The sequence below is a fragment of the Equus asinus genome, chromosome 17 (assembly GCF_041296235.1).
Source record: "Equus asinus isolate D_3611 breed Donkey chromosome 17, EquAss-T2T_v2, whole genome shotgun sequence".
Classification (NCBI taxonomy): Eukaryota; Metazoa; Chordata; class Mammalia; order Perissodactyla; family Equidae; genus Equus; species Equus asinus.
In genome coordinates, this window is record NC_091806.1 from 14,383,456 (window position 1) to 14,402,163 (window position 18,708).

The window sequence follows — 18,708 nt, forward strand, 5'->3', positions numbered from 1 at the left end:
TTTCAATAAATTAAACACTAGTTGTAAGTACAAAGAGCTATTAGTAAGCTCTGAAGACTATTTGAAGAAACACAAAATCTTGTTTTATTTGTATATTTATTATCAGTGTAATTTCCAGGTTGTATAAAGCAATTTGTATGAGTTTATCCAAAAAATCTTTGTTTTCCTTTTTCAGGTATTAAAGTGAGAGAGAGACAGAGGACAGAGAAAAGGAAAAGGAGTAAATGAAAAATATGACATTTGACACTAATAGCAAGAACCTAGTTCTATAATTTTTACAATTTACTAAAATAAATTTAATTGAAGATTCAATAATTCAATTGTGAAAAGCAATGACAATGAATAAGAAAAAATGAATAGAAGGATATCCAACTTAAAGTAGGAAAACAAAAATTAACACACAAGATATAATTCAAATCTATATTCTTTAATAAAAGGTGCAGTGTTGAAAGAGACTTACAAATTGATTTTTAATGAGATATAAATTTCCTAATCTCTTGGAAAGAAAATATTAATTTTACTATAAAGGACTACATACTATAAAATTATATGGGAATTAATATTCTTTGATCATGTAAGTTCATGTTTTAGAGATAAAAATATTTATGCAATATTATAGCAAGTAAAATCTTCAAATAATTTGTTACTAGCAACAGAATAAATAAGATATGCTGTATCAAGATTATAATGATGAAATGTGGACTCCCAAGTCAGAAACACATGCATTTGAAACTCAACTAATTGTATTCAGATCAGCTATTTGATTTTGTTTTGGATGTTTCTGTTTCAATCTCCTATTCTTCGTCCGTAAAGTGGGCCAATAATATGATTTTTACATAAAGCTTTAGTGACATTAAAGAAGTAAATAAACACCTAATTATACTTTCTATCTTTCCTACTTTCAGTATTTGCATTGCAAACATAATTATGAAGATGATTTTGCAACTTATAGTGACCATTAAGTGATAAATTGTTAAAGTAAAATAGAAAATGCAATACTATATTTCTGCAAGCATTGGGACAATGTGGAATTGTATCTGCACAGTTATGATGAAACATCTGTCAAAGAGATGCCACTGCACAAGATTTGTTTTCTTTTAAGTTGTTAGTGTTAACATCTTTCCAATAAAAACAATAGCTTAAACATTCTAATGTCAGTTTACAGTTTTAAGTAGCTTAATGCATAAGAATTTTGAACAGAAACCAAGGCAGTGTGACTGTTCCATAGCTCCCATCTTTGTGTGTTCAATGGGTTTAAGAGTAGAGAAATATGCGTTTTCCCCATATACCTCTTTCTGTTCTCCCTCCAATTCCCAGAATGTCAGTACACTAATGATCTCTATATTAGCAAATAACTGCTTCACAAGATATTGAAGTGTAAAAACACCATTTATAGGAAGGGTAACTTGAACGTAACTCTTTTCTCTACTTCCTTATGCAGATGCCTTAAAGAGATATGGCTCAGATAAATTGTACCCACATAAAAGAATTTATTCTCGTGGGCCTCACAGATCAAAAGGAATTGAAGATGCCCCTCTTGGTGATATTTTTATCCATCTACCTATTCACAGTAGTAGGCAATCTAGGTTTGATCCTAGTCATTAGAACAAATGCAAGACTAAACACACCAATGTACTTCTTTCTCAGCAACTTGGCTTTTGTTGATTTCTGTTACTCTTCTGTCATTACACCCAAAATGCTTGGGAATTTCTTGTACAAACAAAATGTAATCTCCTTCAAGGGATGTGCTGCTCAATTAGGCTGTTTCCTCACCTTCATGACATCTGAGTGCTTGCTCCTAGCTTCCATGGCCTATGACCGATATGTGGCCATTTGTAACCCTCTCCTCTATATAGTCACGATGTACCCAGGAATCTGTATTCAGCTTGTAGCGGTCCCCTATTGCTACAGCTTCCTGATGGCACTGTTTCATACCATCCTCACCTTTCACCTCTCTTACTGCCATTCCAACATCATCAGTCATTTCTATTGTGATGACATGCCTCTCCTGAGGCTAACTTGCTCAGACACTCACTCCAAACAACTACTGATTTTGACCTGTGCTGGTATCACATTCATTTCTTCTGTTCTGATTATCTTCATCTCCTACATGTATATTATTTCTGCCATCCTGAGGATGCACTCAGCTGAGGGAAGATGCAAAGCCTTCTCCACATGTAGCTCCCACATGCTGGCAGTCACCATATTCTATAGTACCCTAATTTTTATGTACTTACAGCCAAGCTCAAACCATTCTCTTGACACAGATAAGATGGCCTCTGTCTTCTATACCGTTATCATTCCTATGTTGAACCCTGTGATCTATAGCCTTAGGAATAAAGATGTGAAAGATGCCCTGAAAAAAGTCATCAGCATTAACAACCAGGCTTTTGTGTTCATGAAATTTAAAAAACGATTTAAATAAATAAAAGTAGACTTTCTTTCATGACCTGTTTTTTTTTTCCTGTATTAATAAAACTAGTACAATGCCTTCATCTTAGTTAGTAGTCAACAAAGGTTTGTTCACTGTAAAATGAAATCACTCTCTGAATTCTTTGTAAGAAAGTTTGACTTAGAATTATAATTTATATGTAGAAAGTATCATAAGAAGTTACACTGTGTTATTTCTCAAATGAAAACATATATTTAAAAAATCCATTATCTCATCTGATAGCTACATAACTAGGAACTGGCCAAGAAGAGACAAAAGTCAAGGTACCACAAACACACAGTTTAGGATTATATTGCTTTAGCAGTATATCTTTAAGAGTTCTTTAATAATATATTTTAAATTGCATGCCAAGAGACAACTGTAAACCAGTGATTTCAACTGGGAGTGATTTTCCTTCCAGGGGACATTTGGAAATGTCTGTAAATATTATTGATTTTCAACATGACAAGGTGGCATAAAGGAACACTATTTCTATCTAGGGAGTTGAGGCTGGAGATGTTGCTACATAACCTATAATGCACAGGAAATTCCCTCATACAAAAAACGGTAATAGTGCCAAAGCTAAGAAAGCTTATCCTAAATAACTGTTTACTAAACAATTTTACATAAATTTCATATAAATCTATAACAACCTGGTGAATAGTGTTGCTCAAGTTTTCTATAGCCTTTCTGGTTTTCTGTTTATTCATTCTATCAATTATTGAGTGTTATTAAACCCCAGTAGAATTATGTTTTTACCTTTCTTCTCTGTCAAATTTTATTTCAGATACTTTGAGATGACTTTGTCAGTTGTACATGAATTTCTAATTGCTAAATTTACTGAAACTTTTTCCTGTTATGATTATCAAATAGTCTTCTTTGTTTCTGGTAACATTTCTTGTCTCAAAGTCTATTTTTTTCTGACTTTAATAGAACCTTTCCAGATTGAACCAAGCAGCTCAAAATTTTGAATTAATACCAACCAGCTGAGCTCCCTCAACCTTCTGATCTCAAACTTATATGTATACCTCATCAAGGTAGTCAGCACATAGAGGGAACTTTCATTTCCTTTAAAAAGATGTATCAGGTTTAAAGCAGTTGTTATTTCAGATTTAAATATCACTATAATTTTTGCTTTAAAATTAGTTCTTTAGCTAGAAAGTATTTGCAGTGGACACTACCAATGTTCCTTCCAAACTTGAGTATGCATTAGTGTCATCTGGAGGGCTCGTTAAATCACAGATTACTTGGTTAATCCTCCAGAGTTTCTAATTCAGTAGATCTAACATTGAGCCAAAGAATTTGCATTTCCACCAAGTTTCCAAATTATCTTGATGCTACTTGTCTAGGAGTGCACTTTGATTACCATTGCTTCATGGGATCCCTTTACCATATTTGTATACAGCTCCTGGTATGTTTTCCTTCTCAAGAGCCAGTGCCTATATCTCTTTGTTGGAGAATAGCATCAGGCTTCCTGAAGCTATTTTCTCCATGCCTTGTCTACCAGAAGTTACTGGGAATTTACATCCCACATGGGACAGCCCTTAGCCAATGACTGCTATGTGCACAGGAGCATTAATCTTCAAGCTCCTTTGCCTGCTCATTAGAATATTTCTGATGTTTGATCTACCTGGCTCCATAATCCTCCTGTGGGTTTTGACAAAAGTTCCTATCATGAGACTTTGATACTACACCCTTGCTTGGCTTACTTTCTTTCCAGGTCCCGCTTACCCCTCAATGCAATTACTGTTGGGAACAATTCCTAATGAATGCCATTTACACAAATCACTGACTTAGAGTCTGTTTTTTGGGAAACCCAACTTAAGAAGGTATTATAATTTCTGTATACTACATTATTTGTATAATTTGACAGAAAACAATGCCATTTTGATAATAAGTGTATTTTCAAAGATTAAAAGTCTTTGACATTCATCATCCTTTCTCAGCCTGCTGAGATATACTTACTGGAGTATATCCAGCACTTCTTCCTATCATAAAATGGGCTCAAAAGTTTAAAAACAAAACTTAAAAAAAAATAAATATCTGAAGAATTGTTTAAGATATATAGTCAGGCCTAGTTTGCTCCTAGCCATGAAAGTCTGGTTCCTTTTTCTTCTGGGAGATGGAAGACAAATAAATAGATGTGGTGTCAGGGGATATAAACCTGACTTGTGATAGAACCACTAGCTGAATTACTTTTGGGAAGTAATTATTTCCCTCTTTACCTGTGAGTTCTCTCATTGGTAAAATGATGGGATTGTACTAAGTATATGGTTTTATTTTTGTTTTACGGAAGTATTTTGTTCATAAATCTATTCTAATATTATTATTAATAATAATAATAACAATAGCAATTGCAGCAACTCTGGGAGAATAAGGCGGTAGCATAAAAATTTGCCCAATTGTTCTTCGTAACACATTTTCCCCAATATCTTCATTCAGGTCACTCAGGAACACTGAATCATCTCCATAGAATCATATTACTATTCAAAGCACTGTCTGAAAATTGAGGTACTAAATAAATCTACCATCCCCTGAAGCTCAGTAATTCCCTGATTTTTAATTTCTCATAAGTATCCCAGGAGCACTGCCTTGCCAGTGGAGGTCTCTCTCAACAGTACTACTCCGGACTCGTGCCTGAAGCTCCTCAATTCCTTATGACAATCATGTCCACTTAGACCTCCAATTGTAAGCAGTTTTATTACTGCGGTAGCACTCGTGAGAATCTAAGGTCCACCAGGGCTTCTGCTGCAGGGTAATTCGTAAAATCTAACGTTGAAAAGGAAATCCTCTCTTTTCAAAATTTGTGATCTGAATGGCTAATTATTCTTGTCCAAATGTTAAGAAGTAAAACTTTTCTTTAAAAATGTTTCTGGGGAAAACAGGAAATTGTGAAAATTATTGTGAGTCTGATTTAAAATTTGATTTCATGTGTTAAAGAAATGAGATTAATTTTATTGGGGATCCAGTCTTTCCATTGTCAAAGTTTATCATTATTTGTTCTAATTTATTCCACAATATGAGGAAGTTTCTAAATAAGTATATTAACATACTTGCTTTACTTGTAGAAGCTCAACCCCCAGGTTCTCACAGATCATTCTTTAGTGACAACTCAGGAAGGAATGTGAGATAAATGTGTCCTGATGGTGCTTTCTCAGTGGAGATGCTATGAAACACCCTTCCAATGAAGACTGAGGGAGAGAAAGCAAAAAGAAACTCCCAAGCTCACTCTAAACAAGCGAAAAACACAATGTCGAGGAACATTTTCCAGTGGAGGATTGGAGAGAGCACTGGTGTATATATTAAGCTAAACGTGAGTTCATTTTGATATCATGCTGTCTAATTCAGTACCACAAGATTCATTGTAGACTTAATCTCACGTTAATCTGTAAAGTTCCTCTCCAACAGTGAGAAACCTGGATCCTTCCACTTAAAAAACATTTCATTATTTGTTCAGCTCCAATATACACATAAGACAATTTCTGAATTTAACTCAAACCCCCATGAGAAACAAATTTACAAACTAGGACACAGAGTTTATGTACAATTCCTTTGGTCTATAGTTTTATGGTTTCTAATCAAAATGCCATTGTCCAAAGTTACTTAGGTCAGTTAGTCCTTCAGTGTGGTTGTATCATGCATTTATAACAGTTAGATACATTAGTATGCATTTCTTGCTGGTATTTGCCAACAATCTGGTTAATTTTTCATTGGTTTCCATATAAAATTTACTCTTTGTGATATACAGTTCTATGCATTTATAACAAATGAATAGAGTCAAGTAGCTACCACCTCAGTAATGTGGGGAACAGTTACTTCACCCTAAAACTTTCCCTATGTTTCTCCTAGTCAAATAATCTCCCTTCCCCCAAACTTTGATGAACTCTGCAGAACTCTTTTCCCTAAAGATTAGGAAATGGGAAGATAAAACATTCCCTGGGAAGAGCCCTTAATAACATATAAAATACTGTGGAATAAACATTATAAAAACACAATCCTAACAAATTGTGGTTAATAACTTCTTTTCATTGTCATTTGAATTCAATCTATTTTATTTATATGCACGAATTTATATAGAAGATTTCTTCTTAGTTATTGTTCCAACATCTCAATACTAGGTACCAAGTCATGGCATTTTATTGCAAGACATAAACAAGAATAGGACACTTTGCCATCAGTATTAAATATATTTGCAAGCTTAAAACAAAATTAAGTACTGCATAATTATAAAATAATATTTAATATTTCAAAGATAGTCAGTCTGCACTTATACATAGATTCTGATTAACACTGACACAATATGATCATGTCAGGCCTTAATTACTAAGGGATTGCTGCTTTTTCCTCTTCAGTGACCAGATGTGTTAACGCATGATTCGCAAAAAACGCTAGATAGTGATACTCCTCCTTCATTGTATTGAAACCTAGTGTTATAGTTGGAAATTTATTTCATAGGAAACTGTGTGGCAAATATTATATTAAAAGCCAATATATGAAACATAGAAGCCCATCCATGTTTTCCAACAAACCATATTCACAACTCTTTGCTTATCCATCCTCAAATTCAGAGTCTCAGAGGATATAAGTTTCTCCTTGTTTGGACCCCAGGATTTGTACCAAATGCCTTACTGACACTCTCACTTACATATTCTGTGTATAAGCTCTATTACGTTTTTCATTTCCTGTCTATTTGAAACCTCTAGAAGATATCTGGTGCATCCTCAGTTGAATGCTGGCCTCCCTAAATTATGGGGAAGACAACAGAAAAGGCACTATTTTGGAAAAAAAGGAAATAATTCTGTAATTTCTTTCCTCTTCCCCACTGAAAAAGCCATTTGTAGTGTAGAGGATTATTTCATTTTCACAGAGATGCTGTCTTTCTCATCTCAAGCTACCATAACAAAATCCATAAACTCTGTGGCTTAAACAGCAGACATTTATTTTTTAACAGCTCTGGAGGCTAGAAAGCCCAAGATCAATGTTCTGGAAATTTGGCTTCTGGTGAGAGTTCTCTTGTTGGCTTGTAGGCAGCCACCATCTCACCGTGTGATCACCTGACCTCTTCTTTTTTAGTATATGTGTGGAGAAAGAGAGAGAGATTGAGCACTGGTGCCTCTTTTTCTAAGTCATTAATTCCATCGGTGGGGCCCACCCTCATGATCTCATCTAGTCCTAATTACTTCTTAAAGGTTCCATGTTGGAGGTAGGGGGATACAATTTAGTCCATAACAGATGCATTGCTCCCTAATAATTACTAAAAACATGTTCTTCCTGCACAGCTTTGCTGTGGCCACAGATTGGCTAAGTGAACAATCTGGAAGAATGCTCTATAGATGAAGTCACCAAGGAAATTAAATAATAACAGCTAGAGACAACCTGAAAGAGGAAACAAACAGTTCGTGAACATTTCAAAGAGTAAGACAAAGAGAGAGCATTATGTCTTGAATTGTTCAGGGATATGTTCTTGGGGGAGTTAGATATTTTGTACTTTGAAAGACATGTTGTAAGAAAGTTCACAAGGAAATTCTTATCTTCCTTTCAAAGATAAGTAAAACTCATGTCACTAGGCAAGAACACCAGCATAATAGATAATTAAAACACCAATAAATAAATAACAGCATTTCAAAAATTAGGGAACTTTGGGGGAATACTGTCATAGTAAAGAAGAGTTTCAGATGTGTGGTTCTGCAAAACCAGAGAATAGCTAATTGATAGTTAATTGATCTCCAGCCTGCAAGTGATTATATTACTTGCATCATATTCCTAAGAAAGATCCCTTTAGATAGAGTCACTGAGAAAACTATGCAGTATGTTGTTGCCCAAACCCACTTGGAGAAGAAATAGGAACACCTGCTACCCAGGTAGTGTTATAGACTGTATTTAAAATTTGAGATCCAAATGAGTATTTTAAAAATGAGGTAGAATAGAGCACAATTGATTTCAGAATAAAACATTTTAGGTGTCATTTTCTAAAATAAAGGTAAAGAGTGTTTCCTCTAATTTTATTGCAGTTATGCATGTATGAGCTATTATAGAAAACATATTTCTTATTAGTTTGAAATAAAAAAATAGAGATAGATTCTATTATTGACTCCAAGGTAGAATCTATTAGACCATTTGGAAATGTCAGGAACTTAATTGATTAGATTGTAATCTATGTCAAAACTGCCCTTCCCATTTTTGTAAAAGTTAGACACTTTACCCAGGATGAGAAGTGAGCACATTAAAATCAAGTCATGAGTATGTCCCTCAATATATCTGATATCAGTAAGGAGCATTAATTATGAGCAAGGAAAATAAGTATCAAACTATTTCTCCAAAAATTAATCTTTGCTTCCACATTACCAAACATCTAAAAGGGGCTACATTAGCAAATGAACGAAAAAGGCATGGTTTCCACCCATGGAGTCTACAATCTATCAAGAGAAGAAATATGGAAACAGATGGCTGCCATAAATGTGAGATGATATGTAATGAGTTATATATAAAATGTTTCTGGAAAACAGGGATACAAACTGATGGGTATAAAAGAATGGACATTAGAAATCAAGGAAGCCTTTATAGAAGAGTGGGGTTTTGATAGGCTTTGAAGGATAAATAGGAGTTTTCTCTCTAACTCTTCATTCGCCATTCACCTGATAGAGATGAGCATAGTGAGAAGCACTTAAGTAGAAAAGCATTTAAAGGTATATTGTAATTGAGGAATGCAAAACAATTATTCTAACTAATGTAATTCTTGTTAGCTTATCATGTGTTGGTTGTGGCAGAAGGGAACAGATGTGAAAAGAATGTGAATATAAAATATCATGGACCAGATGGTAAAAGATCACATAGAATATACTTTCAAATATGTTTGCATATAAACGCATACTCTACCTTCAAGATAAAGTGAAATGGCATACTGAAGTTCTTATTGCTGCTAAATAGTGAAGGCTTGTCTGGTATCTTGGTAAATTTCCAATCCAATAGTTGCTTAATTATTTCAGAATGGAACTTATTTATTTGTGTGACTGCTAACCTGACTTTTAAAAGCTTTGATAACTTACCCATCTCATACAATGATAATTGGCAGCAGTGATCAATATCATCAAAGAGGTTGTTCTCTTCCCGTAGAATTTGGTGGAAACAAGTATACACAGCACATGTAAAAATTATTTCTGCTTTTTCAGTCTATGCTTTATGAAGAACATCTAACTTCTCCTGATATGTTCTCTCATCTTTTTCCTGACATAACAAAATATATCAATTAGGCTATCTATTTCTCTTTTGGTAATTTATTCTTTGCTAAGACATCATTTGAGGAACTAAAATTTTAAGACATTCTTCTCTGTCTTTAATGTAAAAGACATGTTGCATATAAAACTTTAACCATAGCTATCTGCATCCAACTGTTAAGGATTTTCTGTGTTTTTCTTGTCCAGTGACCTCCATTTTCAAGCCCTGGAGGTATCTGACTCTGATCCATCAGCACTGTCTTCCCTGCTGCCAGGGAATTTTGAAAGTGCTTACACTGATTTCTATGTTCATCTACCTTTTAATGTATTAGGGGAGCACTTTTTAACATATTTTCTATTTTAAAATGTATTTGTGTCTGCTATGTGTTGGGGATAAAAAATTTTATTTTAATATTAACAATCCTTTTTGATATAAAATAGCACCATTTATAGATTAGGAAATTAAAGAACAAACTACATTTTTGGCATGCTAAAACTTATGTCACTAAAGAGTGACAAAGCCAAATTAAAATACAGTTCTCTCTATTTTGATCAAGATTCTGTCTACTTTCTGCTTGGCTTAAATCTCAAAATACCATCTTTCAACAGTTATCTGTCATTAGAAAAGCAATTGTTCATTACAGAAATGCTAAATGTGCAAGAACCTCAAGTGCCTTTTCTTCTTCGTAGATATAATAGAACAAGTGAATCCAAATGGAAATTGTGCGTTTACTCTTTAAGAAGGATATTGCTTGTGTTTTATATTTCAGTACACAAGCCAAGAAAGTTTGAATAATCTGACTAAGGGACACAATTACTAATACATGACATTGCCATGATTCAAAATCTAGTTTCATATTTTTAAATGCTATGCCATACTTCCTTTGAATATGAAATATCAGTATCATCATGGTGAAATAATGTTTTTAACGCAGAATTAGGATAGAAGAATCTCAATGAATAGGCTTACTATTGTGTAAGACTGTAACTGATGATGGAAAGAAAGCTTCTTGATATAAACAGTTATGATGGAAAATTCAGTCCAATTCTGCAGATGATTTCTGAGGACATACTGAATCTAGAACAACCGTACAAATTTAACATAGACAGTGAAGACATTGAAATTTTTAAAGATTTTGTCTACCTTGGTTCAGTCATCACTTTACATGGAGACTGTAGCCAAGAAATCAAGACAAGATCAAGATTTGGAAGGGCATCAATAAGAGAATTAGGAAAGATCAACAAATGTAAGGAGGTCACGTTAGAGAGTAAGGCCAAGATTATCCACACCCTCGTATTCCCAATTACTATGTACAGATGCAAAAGCTGGACCGTGAAGAAGGCTGACAGGAAAAAATTGATGCATTTGAAATATGGTGTTGGAGGAGAGCTCTGCAGATATCCTGGACTACAGGAAAGATCAACAAATGGGTCCTAGAGCAAATTAAGCCTGAACTATCACTGGAGGCAAAAATGGTAAAACTGAGGCTGTCAAACTTTGGGCATACCACGAGAAGATAGGATCCTGTGGAAAAGACAATAATACTGGGAAAAGTAGAAGGCAACAGGAAAAGAGGAAGACCGAATATAAAATGGATTGACCCCATACAGGAAGCCAAAGACATGAGTGTACAGCTTCTGAATAGGGTTGTTGAGGATAGGACGTTGTGGACATCACTCATTCATAGCATCACCAGGAGTCAGAGCGGACTTGACAGCAGACAACAACAAGAAACTGAATGCTTAGTCTTGTGCTGAAAGTTCTGGAGGGAGAAAAGGAAGTAATATGCCTTTCTCAAAAGATGATTAAATTTCCTTTGGTTCTGATTTTATGTTAGCAGAAGTATGATAATCAAACATATACCTCTATGTATACATATGCATATGTATATGTACACATGTATACATTTACACACACATGGGTATACACATTCATATCCACATATTTCTTTATAACGGGAACGTAGAGTAAAAGTCTTTAGGGCAAGTACTAAGTGCAAGGAAAAAGTGACACTTTATTTCAGAAAAGGAATAAAAGAAATGTTAAAGGAGCAAGAGATATTTCTGTTAGGAATTGGTCGTAGGTAAGCAGAGTATATTCGCATTTCTAATCTGGTGGCAGTGAGGAGTAGCCATGGTGGGGAGGAAGCTAAACTGCCCTAAGGAAACGTTACCAGATGGTGAATACACTTTAGTACACTGTAGCCTGCATTTTTTAATAAAATTAACTTTTTAGAGAAAATATTAATGCATTTTGGTAATTCTTCCGGATCTGTGCATTCACATATCCATATGTGAGACTATCATTTTAGACATGTGTGTGTGCGCTATGGCATTTATTACACATATTTCTTGAAGTGAGTCATGGCAAAAATTGTCTTAAAGCCGCTAGTCAAGTAAAGGGTGCTAGTCTGAGTAGCTCTATAAACAAATACACAATTGTCTCTTCTCTTTTTTTTCTCCTAATGGACTTTGATATGTAAATTAGAATATGTGATATTGAAGTTTTCCTAGGTCTATGCTTTCCTCCATGCCAACATTGCTATGATTAGATATTGAAAATCTATCTGTGAATCAGGAGTCCATGATAAAATATAAAACATCTAGAATAATCTTTCCACAAAGTTGTTGTTCACTAACACATTAAAGCAAACAAATAAAGAAATCAATAATATGAAAACTTTTGAGATGACCTAGAAAGAGTTGTACTATATAAGAGCCATTAATCATTGAAAAGATAGGGAGTATGAGTCACTTTATCTGTGCGATATTTATACCAAGTCTAATGTCCAGTGTGTACAATACAATTTATGTTTTCTCAAAATTATTTTTAATTTTTTGCATGGAAAAAGAAAGAGAAATATGACATATGACATTCTGGGATTAGGTAACAAGAAACTTTATTTCTATATATATTATCTTGTCCTAAATTAAACCTTATATTGATATTCATATTCCAATTATGAACAACAGTTCAAAAGGATATGTAAAATATATGACAATATAACACTTAAAATAATACAGTAAAGAAAAATCAACAGAAAAATAACCCAAATTGATATGTTTTTAAACAAATAATGAGGGGCCAGTCCAGTTGCTCAGTGGTTAAGTTCGCACGTTCCGCTTTGGCAGCCTGGGGTTCCCTGGTTCGGATCCCGGGTGCAGATATGGCACTGCTTGGAAAGCCATGCTGTGGTAGGTGTCCCACATACAAAGTAGAGGAAGATGGGCATGGATGTTAGCTCAGGGCCAGTCTTCCTCAGCGAAAAGAGGAGGATTGGCAGCAGATGTTAGCTCAGGGCTAATCTTCCTTTAACAAAAATAAAAACAGAAGAAGAAGAAGAGGTTGAAGTTCCAGCCTGTCTGTAAGTCCCAAGAGCATGAATTCACTCACTTCTGAATTATTGGCTTTGGCCATGGACTGTGTGTAGAAGCGTGTTAGACAGTTATCTCCAGAATATCTATTCTGGATAATCTTCCACTTCTTAGATTAAGAATTTAACTCATGCTTGTTTTATGATGACTGAAGATTATTCTCACTTGTCCTATGGGCCATTCTCAGGATTCAATTCTTCCTAATTTTGATCTGAAGGGATTTGTTCCAGACAGAAATTCCAACAAACTCAGTAATCTGGTGGATAAAGAAGATAGAATGTCTTGAATTAAATGTGGAATCGCATATACACAATGAAAACTCAGTATTATGGGTATAGCAGTATAAATATTTCAAGGGTAAATGAGATAGCAGCATATTTCAGAGTAATATATTGAGATGAAATACTAGACATTTCAACTCGATTCAGGATTAAGAGAATCATCACTCTGATTAAACAGTATTTTTAGTGTGTTAGCTAATGCAAGGGAGGAAGGAGTAAAAATATCATTATTTATAAAGTATGTGATATTGTATCTGAACCAATAAGTTCAGTGGAAAGATACTGTTAGATTTTTTAGGATTTTGGGAAAGTATTCTCTTACAAAGTTATATAATGAAAACAATACCATAATAAAAATGTAACCTCAAAGAAATATGAAAATAAAAAATTCAAGATTCCATTTAAAATAATAAACAAAAATTTAAAACCTAGGTTTTAATTTACTATTAAACTTGGCAAAATGCTGGCCTTATATATTTATGTAGTTTAAGTATAAGTTGAATACATTTATAGTTTCACATTTAGGAAAGAAGAAAGTTCTTCACAAGTTAACTCAAATATGTAATGCATGATAGACAATCCTAAATAAATCTATGAAGTAAACTTGCAAAAACAGTCAGGACATTTCTTAAAATGAAGTTCAATGAAGAGTTATTCATCCTTACAAATAGTAAACCACATTACAAACTACAGAATGTAAAACAAAGTGGGAATCAGTGGCAGCCAGTGAATGTTTATCAACTGGCTTTCAAAAAAAAAAAAACCCAAAAACCAAAAACAGTGCTGATTTGTAGCATCAGTTGATTTCCCAATTTCCATAGGAAAAATATTCCTTCTGTAGCTGATTTAAACATACCTGAAGTCACTGAACATGGTCTTGGTAAGAGATGCGCAGATGTAGCTTTGTGAGCAGGGAGGAGCTGCACTGGTAGTAGTTATAAAAAGTAAGTTAGCATTACAAGCAAAATAATAGAAAATAACATTTAGTAAAAGCCACATGTATTTATATGATTATACTATATGCTAGAGCAGCACTTAAAATCCATGATGAGGCTCTTTCCACAGTATATTTATATCTATATATATGAGTATCTTGCCCCAAACTACTTATTAATTGGAAAGAGAAAACTTTCATCTCATTAAATACAAAAGGACTAGCTAGCAAGTAGATGTACAACAGACATCTAATTATTTAAATCTAATGTTTTTAAAGTTGTGAGAAAACAGATGCAGCTAATTGAGGTATAATTTGTCTTCATCTTTCTGGAAGGCAGTGCAATAGTTAAGTGTCAAAATTGCTGGCTGTTATCCTAGTCCTTCTTTTTAGCCCTGAGCTAACATCAGTGCCAAGTCCGCATCTGGGATCCGAACCCCCGAACACCGGGCTGCCAAAGCGGAACGTGCGAACTTAAGCTCTCTGCCACCAGGCCGGCCCAAGCTCTTCTTTTTGGTATCTTTCTAGTGATCTACTTTATTAGTGTTATAGGCAATCTTGGGTTAATTATGCTAATTCGTATCAGTCCTCAGCTTCACACACCCGTGTCTTTTTCCCTCAATTGCCTAGCTTTTGTTGATTTTTGCTATACTTCCTCTGTCACCCCTAACAGTCCCATGAACTTCCTCCTGGAAATTAAAGAATATGCTTACTTGCTCGTGCCACTCACTTGTGTTGCTTTATCATTCTGTTGTTTGTGAAATGTATATGCTCTCAGTCATGGCGTACGATAGGTATGTGGCCGTTTTTAACAATTTCTATCATTGTCATGAACAGAAGGATCTGTATTCAAAAGGTGGCTAGTACATATTTGTAAGGTTTTTCCATGGGACTCCTACAGGCAATTCTTACATTCTGCTTGTGTTTCTGTAATTCAAATATAATAAATCACTTCTCCTGTGATGATGTTCCCCTGTTTGATCTGGCCTGTCATAAAATCAATTACAAAGATATCAAAGAATTGATATTGTTCACACTTGCTGGTTTCAATACATTTTTCTCTCTTTTTATTACTCTCATCTCCTACATATTCATTCTATTTTCCATTCTGAGGATTAATTCAGCTGAAGGTAGACAAAAGGCATTTTCTACTTGTGCCTCCCACTTGACTTCCATCACTATATTTTTGGGGACAATCATCCTCATGTCTATGCAGCCCAAAACAAGTCATTCCCTGAATACTGACAAAATTGCTTCTGTTTTCTATATTGTGGTAAGTCCTATTCTAAATCCTTAGTGTTCAGCCTGAGGAACCAGCAAGTCAAAAACGCTTTGAAGAGATTTATGGAAGAGGTGCTTTCTACTATAAAATAAATGACTTGTGGTCTAACTGAAATCCCTCAGAGCTGGGATGCAAAAGTAGAAACAACAGTAAACAGTAGACTTCAAGTTTTGTGCATTAGCATACCATTGGTAACATGCTTTCTAATGCTATAATATTTAAAAAATTAATATTGACAGAGAATACATTAATTTTCTGATTTTAGTATCTCTTATTATGAACATTATAACTCCTGCTAATACTGAAAGACTTCAGAATGAAATAAAGTCAATTGCAAATAGTAGGTTAAATTTTGTTTCATAGATCACTTAAAATCAATCTTTCTTTTGTGGAGTTTTAACTTGAAAACTCCAATTCATGCACCTTAATTGGTAACAATCATATCTACTTTAGATCACTACAGCAGCTTTAAGTCATTAATATTGCCTATAAAACACACACATACACGCAGTCCCAGTAAGATGAATATGAAAAGAATTATTCGTTTTGATGACCTGACAGGGACGTTGACATCAACACTGGAAAACATAACTTAAAAAGACTTCAAGAACAACTCAAATTTTAACAAGTGAGACAAGTCCTTCAGAGCAGAATAAGGTGTGTAAATTAGATAATAATGCCATATCAACGTTACCTTACTGATTTTGATAACAGTTCTCTGGTCATTTAAGAGAACACCCTTGCTTTTAGTAAATATACACTTATACGTCTATAAGAGTAAAGAGTCATCATGTCTTCAGTTGATTATCAAACACTTCAGGAAAAAAATGTAGTAAAATCTTAACATTTGGGGAATTGAGATAAAGAACCTTCAGAAATTCTTTGTAAAATGTTAGCATTTTTTTTCTGCAATTCTGAAACAATGTCAAAATAAAAAGTTAAAAATAAGTACTTCAGCATTTATTATTTAATTTTATATTTGTTTCAACAATATCTTTTAACACATTTCTTGTTTTGATGTCCCAATTCAAAATTCTTTGTAACTTTAAAAAGCTATAACTTTTTACAAATAATACTTATAAGCAATATACTTTTCTTTAAGAAAATAAATATAATCATCCATCCATCTTCAATAAAGCTTAGTTGAACAAAATCGGCTTTTGCTTTATGAGAGCTTATTTCTAAGATTGTGTTTCTCACCTGTTACAAACTAAAATAATATACCATACCATTTTAGGAAACCTTAAATCTCAATTTTATATAATGGTTCTTAAAATGACTAGATCTTTGCCAATAACTTTATGATCGGCCATAGTATTACAGTCAAGTTATTGAAATATATCAAAGTCTCTTCTTAAGGATTCAACACTACTGAGAGAGGAGAATGAATCTAGCTCTTTCTGATTCAGTTTAATTGTTTCCCACTTGAAAGTTGGCTACTTTACAGGAATGGCAGAGAAAAGTGAGCCTCTATATCTGCCATGCTAATTTTTGCTGTGCCTGAAGTGAACCCCAGCCTTATCAGAAGATGCTTAAATCACAACAACCACAGGCCTTATTTCTGGCCAATTTTGTTTCAAATGCAGCCAAATTCTGAAGTGCCAGCATCAGCAGTGTTATGTACTCCTAGAACAGATTTTCTCAAATGTGTTCCATGGTATTATAACCCCATGGTGATGATCTACAAAATCTACAGCTGATCTGCACAATGAAATGATCTACAAAAAAGAAATTCAATAAATTTAAAAAATGTTTTACACTGTAGCCTTTTGCTTGAAGATACAATTTCCATTAGTGTAAAAAAGAAACTGACAAAACCTCTTTTAATTTATTTAATTCTTATCTTATAAACATTTTTGAAAGCACAACACTTTTTTCAGAAATTTTGTTGAATGCTCTAAACATTCAGATAGCCCGTTTTGGACCCCAAGACCTGCTTATGTGATCTAAATTCTTTGGGCCTCTTTAGAAAATCGCTTTTCTGACTTTTAAATGAGAGTTATCCGATGATTTCCATGAGCCTTCACCTCATTGATGGTTTGATTCAACCAAAAAATATTAAAATCTTCATTCTACCAAAAATTTACAATATTTTTATCGTAGAGGTTTAGATGTTGAAAATGTCAAATTTGAAAAAGCAAAAGTCAAATTTGTATGTAAATGGAGGATAAGAATACCAGCTAGCTGAGAGTCTCTTTCAATTTAAATATAAAGTCATGAGAGAGACTGTTTCTCACTTGTGAAGATTTCAAAATGCAAAAAAATTGTTTAGGTGAAGGGGAATAGGGACCATAATATAATATTATAGAAATTAAAAATTATTTAATTCTTATGGAGGGATATTTGTCAAAATTTAGCAAAATCACAGCATCCAATAATCCCACTTCTAAGAAACTATCCTAAATAAATATTGACACAAATTCAAAATAATACAAGTGCAAGGTCATTCACTGGAGTATTATTTATATTAGCCACAGATTGGCATCCAAATATTCATCAACAGGGACAGTTCTTCTAGAAATGAGGAAGATTTCCACGTATGTCATACATAGCTCACTACAATATAATATTAAAAAGGAAAATATCCATCATAATATTGAAAATAGAAATGCATACTTTACACAGGGCAAGAAAAAGAGATGATTACAGATATGTATGTGTATTTTATTATATTTGATTAAAAAATAAGAGAAAAAGTCAACATGAATAAAAAGGGTTACATACAGGGAAGGAAGGGAATGAAGTGGATGCTGACAGGTACAGAAGTCGTTAAGTTTTTGAATATACTTTGCTGTGCAGTTTTAATTTTGGAAGCTTATTAAATTTTAAAAAAACAAAGTAACAAAATTGAATCAGAAGTGAAAAAAAAAAGGAACTTTTATTCTGGAAATCTTCTAGTGCATCCCATTTTATTCAAAGTAAAAGCCCAAGAACTTACAATGATCCACTAAGCTCTGAATGATTTGGCCCATGTTAACTCTAGGACTTCATGGCCCATTCCTCTTTCCCTTTCTCTGCTCCAGCATCCACTGCCCTCAAAACAGCAGCCATGTTCCCTCCATACAGTCTTTCTTTGCACAGGCCATTCCTTGGCCTGGCACACTCTTCTCTTCATATCAGCTTTCTCTTTTACTCCGATGTTATTCTGGGTTCATTCAAGAACAAAGCACATTCTGGGGCTGGTAAAAAGG

At 33.9% G+C, this 18,708-nt stretch overlaps 1 protein-coding gene and 1 pseudogene across 1 annotated transcript; both read left to right on the forward strand.

Moving 5' to 3' along the window:
* Positions 1-1,456: 1,456 nt before the first annotated feature.
* On the forward strand, positions 1,457-2,425 carry LOC139040876 (olfactory receptor 8U9-like). The gene has a single exon (XM_070488598.1). The coding sequence runs from the start codon at positions 1,457-1,459 to the stop codon at positions 2,423-2,425; it is 969 nt and encodes a 322-aa protein (XP_070344699.1).
* Positions 2,426-14,172: 11,747 nt separating this feature from the next.
* LOC139040877 (olfactory receptor 5AL1-like) lies at positions 14,173-18,703 on the forward strand (annotated as a pseudogene).
* Positions 18,704-18,708: the final 5 nt, after the last annotated feature.

Coding starts and splice junctions, on each gene's coding strand:
- LOC139040876 (XM_070488598.1), top strand. CDS start 1,457: ATGGCTCAGATAAATTGTACCCACATAAAAGAATTTATTCTCGTGGGC.